Genomic DNA, 12,584 nt, shown 5'->3' on the forward strand with positions numbered 1-12,584 from the left:
TTAAAAGTTTACAAATATCTCGAAGCTCCGTTAAGTTAAAGTTATATGTTCCTTTATTATATCTTTAAAAGCCTAAAAAATAGATGTAAACAATTTAAATATACCAATTTAGCTTTTTCTACCTTCTCTGCTCTGGCAAAGAGTTTAATATCTTGTTTAATTTCAACTGGATTTCCGCCATTTTCCCAGATAAACCTTAATATGATCTTATCATACTGATTCAGAATTAAACCGTGAAACTGATCACTTAAACATATCGTGTATACTGATCATTTATTGACAAAAAAAATATTATTGCGTTCAGTTCGCAATAATGTCAAAAATATACATCGACGCTAGTTTATATGAATGAATTAGTAAATTTGGGTAAGCTTTTGTACACGATTGGTGAAAATAAGACACACAAATGGATTTACAGTGATTTAACGGTCATATCATGTACACCATCCCAAATAATCTTCAGCAGGTCTGAAATAGTTTGTGAATGTTCTCTATGAAACCAACAGTGAAATATAACTTTAAATGCATCAAAATATTCGCACGAAAAATACGCATATGATGAGGGGGGTCCTATGTGTGAACACGATGATATGTAAATACTTACGTTTAAAGTTTACATCCAAGCAAACTATAATAATTTGACGGGCGCCATTTTTCCGTGGAACTGATCACGACGAAGTCACGTGTTTCGCGACCGTGAATGTGACAGATTACCAATACTCACCATTTATCAAATGATTTCATATGAGGAATCGTTGACAGATTTACCAATACTTACCATTTATCAAATGATTTCATATGAGAATAGTTGACAGATTACCAATACTCACCATTTATCAAATGATTTCATATGAGGAAATGTGACAGATTACCAATACACACCATTTATCAAATGATTTCATATGAGAATAGTTGACAGATTACCAATACCCACCATTTATCAAATTATTTCATATGAGGAAATGTGACAGATTACCAATACTCACCATTTATCAAATGATTTCATATGAGTATAGTTTACAGATTTACCAATACTCACCATTTATCAAATGATTTCATATGAGAATAGTTGACATATTTTACCAATACTCACCATTTATCAAATGATTTCATATGAGGAAATGTGACAGATTTACCGATACTCACCATTTATCAAATGATTTCATATGAGGATCGTTGACAGATCTACAGATAGCATTCTTATCTCCATCTTCAATGTTCACCTTCAAATGTACAAAATAGAACGCTTTAAAATTTTCATTCATTCTTCTAAAAAAGTAAAAACCAATTCTGGACCTGTGCCCTCACATATAATATATAGAGATTTTTTGCTTGCATTACATTTCAAGAAAAAACATATATATATATATTAAACAGATTATAAAATATATGTGTGATGAAAATGGAACTGGGGATGAGTGGGTTGTTTGGTTTGTTTTGGAGGGAGGGAGGACTGAGTATAGCATGGTTTGGGAAGGGGGCACTGGGGTATAGCCAACTACGATAAAGAGCCCTTCTGAGTACAAAGATGATGTAGTTTGCAATGACTGAGATAATATGATGAAGTATTTCTTTATTTTTACAATTACAATTCATTATAGAATTGAATGCTGTTTTTTGAAAATTTCTTCAAAATGAAAGAAAGTGAAGAATCACATTTGCATGCAGCACAGAGTTCTTGCTAAAGGTATTTTATAAATATTCAAATATGTAATTCATTGATAGAAGTGACTTCAGTAGATAGATTTACAGACTCAACATGGAATGGTGTTGAGTGTGAATTGTAAGTGTATTGTGCAAGACTTAAACAAACTTTGCGTATAAAAAGTATGAATGTAGTTATCTACCTTGACACTACTGTGTGTGGAATTATAGGTGGCTGTAGTTCCACAGAAAGTTGAAATTCCAACATCTAAATGTCGAGTAACGTCTCCATCATAAACTAAATCTGTTGTAGCCATCACAGGAACAGAAAGTTCATCCTCCCACATATCATCAGTGATCATTCCACCACAGAAAGGAGTATCTCCCACATTTACATTACTACAATGGAGGTTGTCAGTAACATAAAAAACTATAAATAACAACTCAAAATGTTGTAGTGACACCAGTAGCTTTTTTATTTCAGTGTTAGATTCATTTCAGTTCTAGTTTGCACATTTACGATACATACGATACATATGTATTATAGAATAATCTCTCTGTATAAATTATATGATAAACCTGTTAACATTATTTGCATTACTGAATTTATGGAGGCAAATAAATATATATTCCATTTAAATTTCTATAAAACGTGTCATGTCAGCGGTTCTTTTTTTGGTGTTTTTGGCAGGTATCTATTTTGATGGAATATATTCTGATAAAACAATGTAGACAGGTTGTAATCTTACCTGTACATGACTGCAGCCTGCCAGTGTGTATTGCCATTGGTACATAATTCCTCCACTTCCTGGAATCGAGTAGTGACCTTGACATAACATGTACTGTTAACTCCCCTATCTTCAGGAGCACAGAATAGTGATGGAGGAACCATGGACTTGATTTTAACATTGCCTGCCTGTCCACCTTCTCTGATGTCTATTGTATCTGTCATAACCTTGATAGAAAAAATATAATGGTTAATGTAAAGGATACAATCATTTGTAATATACCATGAGGTTTATGTCTGAGGATAATATGGACATAAAGGCATTAAAACACATAAAACTATCAATCTAAATGTACTCAACATTTTTTAATCAGTATCTGGTAATCAATAATAATTTTTTGACAAAATATACAACCAGGACTTCAGCAAATGAGAGTGACTGTGTAAAGTAAGAACAAACCAGGTACTAACATTGACATTCATGTACATGCAACATGTAAAAGGAGTTGTGATGGCAGCATGTGCACTGAAAAAGGTCACTTTAAAAATTTCAGAGGCACAAAGGGTTTACTTTATATTATTAATGCAAAAATCTACGAACTAACCTTCACTTCTGCTGTTAATATATTACTTTTCCTGGACGGTCCTCTTGTGTTGCCACAGTCATAAGCAAAACATGGAGTCACTGTACATTTTGTCTGAAATATTAAACATTACAGTAATACCAACATAAACACATATATATTCTTTATAAAGTAACAAATATCTGGATCATCGATTTATTTTTTCAAAAACATAACTAATACCTTGTCTCCAAATTTCTGATAAAATATTAGGTGTCTTGATTAATTGACATAATAACTGATGCTTTAAACAGGAAAGTCACATAGAAAAAGTACTTAAACAATGCTGCAGTTATACTGCATGTTCTTATGAGTGATCGTTTAAATTTAATGACTGCAAGAGTATAAGGTAGTTTAGAATTTCACAAGTATTTTCTTTTCAATAATAATATGCAAGCATGGTTATAAGTGGAGGAGAATAAAACAAATATCACTTTGCCATTTAATGCATTTTTAAGCTGGCCTGCATATTTTCATGAAAGGGTCTAATACTTGACCATATCTATTAAATAGACTAGAAAAGAATCTCTAAACTATATAATTTGTATACTGACCTTGACCCCATATCCACCAACTCCATACAAATCTTCTTCAAGTTGACTTCCATCTTCAGTTGTTGTTTCTGATTTAACACTAAGATCATCCACCGTCCAATCTATGATGTATTTCACATCCCCACGGGGTAATTTGTCATATTCACAGTTAAATGTAGTCGTTCCATTAGTTTTATCGAATTCCACTTCAAGTCTTGGTTGTGAAGTGAGTTCTGGTACCTCTGAAGGAAATTAATATATATCATGCTTACTGGGGAATATATGATACCTCTGAATGAAATTAATATATATCATGCTTACTGGGGAATATAGGATACCTCTGAAAGAAATTAATATGTATCATGCTTACTGGGGAATATAGGATACCTCTGAAAGAAATTAATATATATCATGCTTACTGGAGAATATAGGATATGGAATGAATGCACATAAGATGACACTCTCATAATATATACGGAAATAACCAAAATATGAAAGAACAATACTTTTGTTGGAAAAAAAAGATATGGTGCTTGTGTACATGAACAATAACCATGGTTTACAGCTTTTCTCCACCTTGACGGTTGAAAAGGTTTTTTTTTTTTTTCTTTAAATCTTTGACTTACTTTCTGCCTATAAATATCTTTCTTCTTTTTAGCTCTAACAAAAAGTTGGCATTCTGATCTAATTTTTCTATTTTTAAGAGTTGTTGATAAAAGTTTGACCACCAGAAGGACTAAGCATTATATAAATAATAGTCTGATTATCAATTTAAGTGCTCAATAGTCTTTGAGCATTTAGAAAAATAAACCAAAATCTGAATCTTTAACGGTACTAAATCATATAACTATGTACTAAGTATTTTACTTTAGCCTTCATTAACAGTCTTCCATAAAAACATCACAAACATCTGTTTATAAAATCTATATTCTAGATCACTAAACTAAGACTTAACATATGTTAAGCTATCAAAATCAACCAGGTAAAACTCTTCCAAGCATGCAATTTTTTTTTCTTCTGAAGTTGGCATCTTTTATAAATATATCATATAAAAAAAATCAATAAATCTGTATTCTGTGTGTTCAGTTTCAAGAAAATATACAGTATGACATTCTGCACAAAAATAGCTTTTAAAATTTGAACTGTGTCTTACCTGAGAGGACTCCAACAGCATTTTTAATGTTAATTGTGGCCGTCCAAGTCTGCCATGTTCCAACAGTACACTTAGCATAGAATCCACCAAACCCAAGCAGAGGTCCACCAAATCTATATTTATATTTCTTATAGCCTTTAATCTTCCTCTTTATATACTTCAATCTCTTTCCAACACTTATTCCATCTATGAAGAGTTCCAGACCATCAATACTCCATGAAAATTCAAGGTCAAAGAATGCATTGACTTTGGTAAATTTTGTTTTTACTGTCCATTCTTTATCAACAGTTGAGATAGTCAAATATAATCTCTTTTTCCAATAATACAGAGAAACTCCTCTAGCCCCTTGTTGGTCCCCACCAGATGTTAAAATATACATGTTTTCTTTCAGTATAGACAGTCGCAGAGATATTTTGAAGGTCATTCCTAATAAACAATTGTCAGGTTCACTCAGACAATTATTGTCATCTGGTGAATCGATAAGCTGGTCCATGCCATTTAGTTCCACAGCTAATCCTCCTTTCCAACCATCAACTGTTATTGGTGAACCAGTCAGACTTAAATTTACATTAGTGGTCACCAACATTGTTTGGACTATTTCTATGAAGTTTGTTTGTTTCCAAGAAATACTGGTACCTGAAAAAAAAAGATGCATTTTCAAACTTTCAAACTGTCATTGAGTTGTCTCATAATGTATGTTACATTATCAAATGAGAATTAAAATTCTATAACAATAACAAGATAATTAAAGTGAAATGTTTCATATATATGTCACAGTGAACCGGACATACACCAAATTATCGTGATGGCTAATATCAGACAGTGACTTTGATTCCACGTTTACTAACTGCAAATATATATTTATTTCAACATATACAAATCTTTCAACAAATTCGGAAAACAATTACATTCATTCATAACCTAAATATAAAACCACAAACTAAATAGAGACAAGAACTGACGGACAAATGAATTCAACAAAACACTTCAAAATTACGCCATGAATTAATACTGCAAATAAGACAATTTATAGCTGCAATTCAGTAATTTTGAACTTACTATAAAAATATGTAAAAAGTACGGAAAAGCCGTATAGTATCTTATTGTAGATTTTTATGATAAAACTATCATAATATTTCCATATAACTTTTAATGAATGAAATTCTATCGAGAAACTGTAAATAAAACTTTTCAAATAACAAAATTAACTAACCTGCAAATATTTCTATAGCATTTAAGCATCCACACAGAAAGGCAGTTATTCAGTTAATGAAATACTAAATATCTATATATATAAGGCGTACATTTATTTTCCCGCGTGCGTGCAACTATATTTTATTCTATTTAAATCGTTCAGGTGTGTAGTGACGTGTATATGAAATTGTGCAGTGACGTGTATTAGAAATGTCGTCAGTCTCAGTCAAACGTCATAATGAGTATGATGAAACAGAAAATGGAATGAATGAAATAAATGAACTGATGAATGACAAATCAACATTTAATTATACACATAAATACGACGGTGACATATAAATGGATTGATTGATTGATTGGTGTTTAATGCCACTTTCAGCATTATTGTGCTATTTCATGGTGGTCAGTTTTTATTGGTGGAGGAAGCCGGAGTGCCCAGAGAGAACCACCAACCTTTGGTAGGATTCGAACTGATAACCTCAGTGTTGACAGGCTAGTGATACAGTAGTTCGACTACTTAGACCATTCGGCCTCCAAGGCCCCTCATATATTAATTGAATACCCTATAAAATGGCAGTCATTAGTACTGTTGGTGAATAAAAGGAGATGCAGGGTTAACATTAATGAGAGCAACACAACAGCCCCAAAATGAACAGAAATAACATGAAGAGGCCATCATACATTTTTGTTTCTAGGGGTTTTATCTCACCTTAACATATATAAATTCCTGTTTTATATATGTAAATGAACTGGAGTTCTCAGTGTACATCACAGGCTTTTGGTATGTAACGTATAGCTAATAATTGAAGATTTATTCACTGTTATTTCTACAAAAGTTCTATAACCGTTTTTGTATTGGTGACATGATCATATGAGAAAAAGTTTACAATGTGATCCAAAACATATAATCAAGATTTAACTGCAGAAAACTCCTCTGCGAAAAATAGCTTTTTAAGGTATTAATAATCTGGACATTGAAATTTTGAAATTATTACATACTTTGTATTTTTGTCCAGACAGTGGTGTTCTGAACAGCATCACAGACTCTGGTAGAATCTTGCGGAAAAACTTGTCCATTTTCATAGCATTCTCCATCAATTAAACAGCTGTCATTCTGCAAGAAAAAATATCTTTACTAAATCATCAATTAAATTTGTATTATATGAATTTCAAATAACAAGAAAAATTCAAACATTTTTAAAGGATTTTTTATAGGTTTAGTGCTTATTATATTTATATGTCAGTATTACATCTGGCAAAGTTAACCAGAAAATGCATGGAAAACAAGTTTTACAGTATTTGCAACTCAGGGAAAGGTGAAAAGCTTTCACTTATCATAAAAAAAAACCAAACTTTTAACTATAAAGCCAAATTTCAGAAATAAAATTGTTTCAATTTTGTCAACACAATTTTACCGTATGCAATATTTGTTTGTAGTTTCATATAGAACGCTTATCATATGTTGATCAAATTTCTAAGCAATAAGAGATTTCATGTAAAGATACAAAAAGCAAGGCAAGAGAATGATTTTAACTCAATTGACATTTTTATAATGGTTAAAAAATCATTTGATTGATTCTCTATATCCTCTCATAGAGTTTAATTACCCTTGACTGGCAGCTCAATGTTCCATCATCAGTTAGTTCACAGTGCTCACATCTGGAGTCATATACAAACTGTTTCAGTTCATTACTCTTCATTACACCATTATTACTCAGTGATACAGTGACACTGACTGTTAAGTTAAGTTTGCATTCAATTAATTCAAATGAGAGGAACCTTCCAGGAACAGTGTATTTGTTATCAGACTGAAAGAAGAAAACATATTTTCATAACAAACAAACAAACATAAATCAGACTTGCTGCAATGATATCATGTAATCATTTGCTCTGAGCATTTCACAAAATCAGATATTCCTATACAGTTTAAATAGCTGTATGAAATCTACCGGAAGTACAGCAGTTGATATTATAGTGTAGGATGGCATGATTTCATATCAGCAGGTTTACTTTGAGCTTAATTTCAGTACTTGTCTGCATTCTTTGATATCTTATTCTTTTATCAAGAAAATTACTCTAACACATAAGGTAGATATGGTATTTTTTTAATATAGTGCTCAGAAGTTTATTTTGTGATTAAGGCTTCTTAATGCTCTGAAAAGATAAGAGGAAGTTCTGAAGGGGAATAATCTATTCCTTAAAAGTTAAAAATTAAACAGTATCATTCAAAATTGTTAGGATCCAGAAGGAATTTGATGCTACTGTTTCAGTAATAACAGTCAAGTTATTTGGTTAAAAGAAACTTCAGGCATATTTCAGTTCAAGTGGAACCACATATTTAGTAAAGAAACTCATTTGAACTTTGGTGGATAGTTGTCTCATTGGCAATCATACCACATCTCCTTATTTTTATATCAACTGCAAACTATAGTCTTATAAGAGATACGTTACCTGTACTTCTGTTATGTGACAAGTTAGATCTTTATTGATGAGGATGTTCATACCATACAGGAAAACTACAGTGCAATCTCTATCTACTGTATCACACAGAGATCCATAGGTCACGTCACCTAACACCGGTGGTTTAGTAGTGTCGACAGAACAATCCATACCACCAAAACCACTCTCACATTCACATTCACCTGAAACAAAATCATATGGTTTGTATTGTTAAAAGTCCAACTCTTTTATATATGTATAGTTTGGTCCTGAATACACATGAAATATTTGCCACTGGACAAAAAACAAGCAACATGAATCACAGTGTCTCAGAATTTAAGTCTATTCTTTGTTTTTTATGTCAAGATGGAAAAAAACATGGTGCTTCCTTTTACTAAAATATACTGTTAGCTCAGTCAGAGATATGTCTCGCCTTTCTATCTTATCAAAATTAACTGTTGACACTGTTGATGCTGTTAACATGATGCTGAAGTCTACCTTCCATGACTTTTGTATCAGAAGAGACAACCAGGTGAAAATAGACATAAAACTGTAAATTAAATGCACATTTGGAGTTTATTATTTTAAATTTGAAAGAACTGAAACCAGCATATCTTCTCTGAATTTTTCTCTAAATGAACATCTTTGCCATTCAAGCATCACCTTGTAAAGTTTTTCACACACAGGATTTAAATAATGATAAAATTTCAGTCAAAAAATGATTATAAAAATTTCTTTGAAATTGCTGTTTTTTACACTAAAAACACTTAAATCTTATCATTTTATGTGGAAATGAAATAAAAATAGAGGCACAATAATTATTTTTTGTATTTTATTCTTACCATAACTCTTGCAGATTCCTTTACCATTACAGCCACTTGGACATAGCATGTTAGTAAATGTCGTATTTGGCATCATATAACTACCAGAAATCTCCCAGTATTTGGTGTATGTGATGGCTCTTATGTAACAGTGTGTCTTGACACTAAATAAGGCAGTCATTTTCCAGCTTTCATCATCAGTTAACTAAAACAAAATAAAAGTACAATAGGAACTGTCAAAATATTAGTTCTTGGTTTCGTAAAGTCTACCTGTTGAATTACTGCCTACTTTAGGTTTCTAAAATGAAAGTAAAAGAAGTAACTTGTAGAACAGTATAGATTGTCCAAGTACATACAAAGGCCTTGAAAGTTCCTCATGAAAAACTTCATGTTTAAGGTTGCTGAATCAACTTTTATTGAATTTAAAAAAACGAATTCTGTTATCACTATTTCCTGTTGACTCACATTAATGCTTGAATGAATACCAATGATCCTTTCTTGATATTCTACATTAGAAATTAATTTTCAAACATTGAATGATTCCAGAGATAAACAATCATATTTAAAGAGAAAGTGGTAATCAATCTGATAACTTCACTGATGGTATTAGCAAAGTCTGAAATGTAACTAACCGACTAATCACCATATTCACCAAATCTATTTGCTATGAGCAACAAGCTTACCCCTCCTGAGCACCTGGTTGTGTTGGAATTTAGTTCACTGTTAAGTGTTGTGTAGATTTTGTTTTTCTTTTAGGCCAGGTTGTTTTTCATCAATTAATGATTTTACTCCCTTGGTATCTTCTGCCTCTTTTTTTAAAAGTGTCAGACTGTACAAAATACTTACTCCTATATCAGTGACACATGACTCGACAGAAGTACAAAATACTTACTCCTATATCAGTGACACATGACTCGACAGAAGTACAAAATACTTACTCCTATATCAGTGTCACATGACTCGACAGAAGTACAAAATACTTACTCCTATATCAGTGACACATGACTCGACAGAAGTACAAAACACTTACTCCTATATCAGTGACACATGACTCGACAGAAGTACAAAACACTTACTCCTATATCAGTGACACATGACTCGACGCAAGTACAAAACACTTACTCCTATATCAGTGACACAGGACCCGACAGATGTGTAAAATACTTACTCGTATATCAGTGACACAGGACTTGACAGATGTGTAAAATACTTACTCCTATATCAGTGACACAGGACTCGACAGAAGTACCAAATACTTACTCCTATATCAGTGACACATGACTCGACAGAAGTACAAAACACTTACTCCTATATCAGTGACACATGACTCGACGCAAGTACAAAACACTTACTCCTATATCAGTGACACAGGACCCGACAGATGTGTAAAATACAGTACAAAACACTTACTCCTATATCAGTGACACAGGACTCGACAGATGTGTAAAATACTTACTCGTATATCAGTGACACAGGACTTGACAGATGTGTAAAATACTTACTCCTATATCAGTGACACAGGACTCGACAGATGTGTAAAATACAGTACAATACACTTATTCCTATATCATTGACATAGGACTCGACAGATGTGTAAAATACTTACTCGTATATCAGTGACACAGGACTCGACAGATGTGTAAAATACTTACTCCTATATCAGTAACACAGGACTCGACAGATATGTAAAATACAGAAGGCACCAGATCACGGCACATGTTTCCCTCCATTGTTGATAATATATAGTTCTGACATAATTCTCTGACATATGTCTCATTCATACCAGAAGCAGTAGGCCAACTCACAACCTGCAGTAAATGATAAAAGTATAACTTCACTTAATATCTGAAGCCCTATATACTTCACTTATGAATTAAGAAATTTTCTGTTTGAACCAATTGGTATCATTTCAGGGGGATGTCATATGACATTGTTCAATATAATTGTTAGTTTTGTAGGGAAACTTGCTCTACTATTATGCATGCTTAAATTTTCTGCTATACATTCGAGATTGTTCAACAATGGTTTTTCTCTTTTTTCTTTAAAAAATGGTGTGAATAGACAATATACATATGAATAAATAAATCATGCTTTGCAATCATCAAATTCATTTCCTGGAATATGCAAGAAGTATAATAAAAGTTCATTGTCCCATCAAAAAATGAATTTATGACTTGTAAATTGGTAATTCACCTAGTAACTCTAATGTTTTGTGTATATGTTAGATATTCTACCAGGAATTCCCTTTGTCAAAAAGTGCAGTTGTGAAATCAATGCAAAAGAGAAGCTACCTTTTTCTAGGAACTTTTCCACTGAATTTCACACACAATTTATTTTTTAAAACCAAGAGTTCTTTGAGAAAGTTTATACAAACAAATGGTTTTATTTATTGAATTTGTCTTTCCTAACTACATATTAAAAATTTCCCTAATATTGATTGATTGATTGTTGCTTGTTTAACATCATTTTTCTAACATAACAACAAACCTCAGCTGTAAAGTTGACATCATATTTAAACAAAGTCTGTGGTTGTTTGGTCAAACATTTTTCAGGAGGGTTCTGTGCATATGGTATTATACTATCTGTTTGATCAAAGCCTTAAAATAAACATATCTTTTGTTTAAGGATTTTGTATATTAATGTAAAAAGTCAAGCTACATTGTTTTTGCAGCATTGTGTACATAATTTTGTTTTCATGAACTCTTCAAGGTTTTGAGTCATGTTTGTCTTTAAGCATATTAGACTTCAAACCATGTTTGACTCAAAATGCATGGTCAATATGAAATAGTGGTCAATGAAAATCAAAAAATTGTACATTTATTGTACAGAATCTGTCTTTCTCTTAGTCCTTCAAGCGACCTTCAAGATGATAAAGTATAACAAAAATAAAAGACGTGACCTGCATTTCACAAATAGTTTTCTTTAAATTACACTGAAATCATAACCCATCCCCCACCAACATATATTTTTTCAATAAATTGCCGTTACCTCCTTCTTCAGTACAGCTAAACATGATGTTATTCTCTGTACATGTAGAGTTCTGGAAACAATCACACAACATCATACTGTCAACGTTATTGGCTACAGATGTATCACAGTAGCCATTGTATAATGTGTCATCTTCATCCACTCTAGAAACAAAAATCATTTACAGTTTTATAAAAATGTATTTCAAAACAGCTTTATAAAAACCGAAAGGAAGAAAAAGTCAAAAACTATTTACCCTGTTACTTACAAGTGAACCTTGAGGTTGGACATATTAATATCAATATTTTACAGATTCCTCCTTCTGAAAATGTACATTTTGAACTAAATGTATGATCTTTTTTAAATATAAAGAGTAAAATTATCAAATCTCAAGTTATGGGTGCCGAATTGTATCTCTGTTGTCAAGGCAACTCACTTGTATTGTTAAATTTGATAAAATACCAATAAGTCTGATTTCTATAA

General features: G+C 31.9%; 1 protein-coding gene across 1 annotated transcript in view; it reads right to left on the reverse strand.

The window, feature by feature from the left end:
• The window catches only part of LOC127733748 (uncharacterized), a 161,745-nt gene that overhangs the window by 88,262 nt on the left and 60,899 nt on the right, over positions 1-12,584 (reverse strand). The window contains exons 63-75 of the mRNA XM_052243063.1: positions 12,123-12,265; positions 11,622-11,731; positions 10,787-10,942; positions 9,156-9,339; positions 8,326-8,516; positions 7,482-7,682; positions 6,874-6,988; positions 4,681-5,316; positions 3,549-3,769; positions 2,977-3,069; positions 2,394-2,599; positions 1,848-2,043; positions 1,147-1,223 (exon numbers count right to left, since the gene is read on the reverse strand). Coding sequence (XP_052099023.1) covers positions 1,147-1,223; positions 1,848-2,043; positions 2,394-2,599; positions 2,977-3,069; positions 3,549-3,769; positions 4,681-5,316; positions 6,874-6,988; positions 7,482-7,682; positions 8,326-8,516; positions 9,156-9,339; positions 10,787-10,942; positions 11,622-11,731; positions 12,123-12,265 — 2,529 coding nt within the window. The remainder of the gene's footprint in view (positions 1-1,146; positions 1,224-1,847; positions 2,044-2,393; positions 2,600-2,976; positions 3,070-3,548; positions 3,770-4,680; positions 5,317-6,873; positions 6,989-7,481; positions 7,683-8,325; positions 8,517-9,155; positions 9,340-10,786; positions 10,943-11,621; positions 11,732-12,122; positions 12,266-12,584) is intronic.

This window comes from Mytilus californianus, unplaced genomic scaffold (assembly GCF_021869535.1).
Source record: "Mytilus californianus isolate M0D057914Y unplaced genomic scaffold, xbMytCali1.0.p SCAF_3, whole genome shotgun sequence".
Taxonomy (NCBI): domain Eukaryota; kingdom Metazoa; phylum Mollusca; class Bivalvia; order Mytilida; family Mytilidae; genus Mytilus; species Mytilus californianus.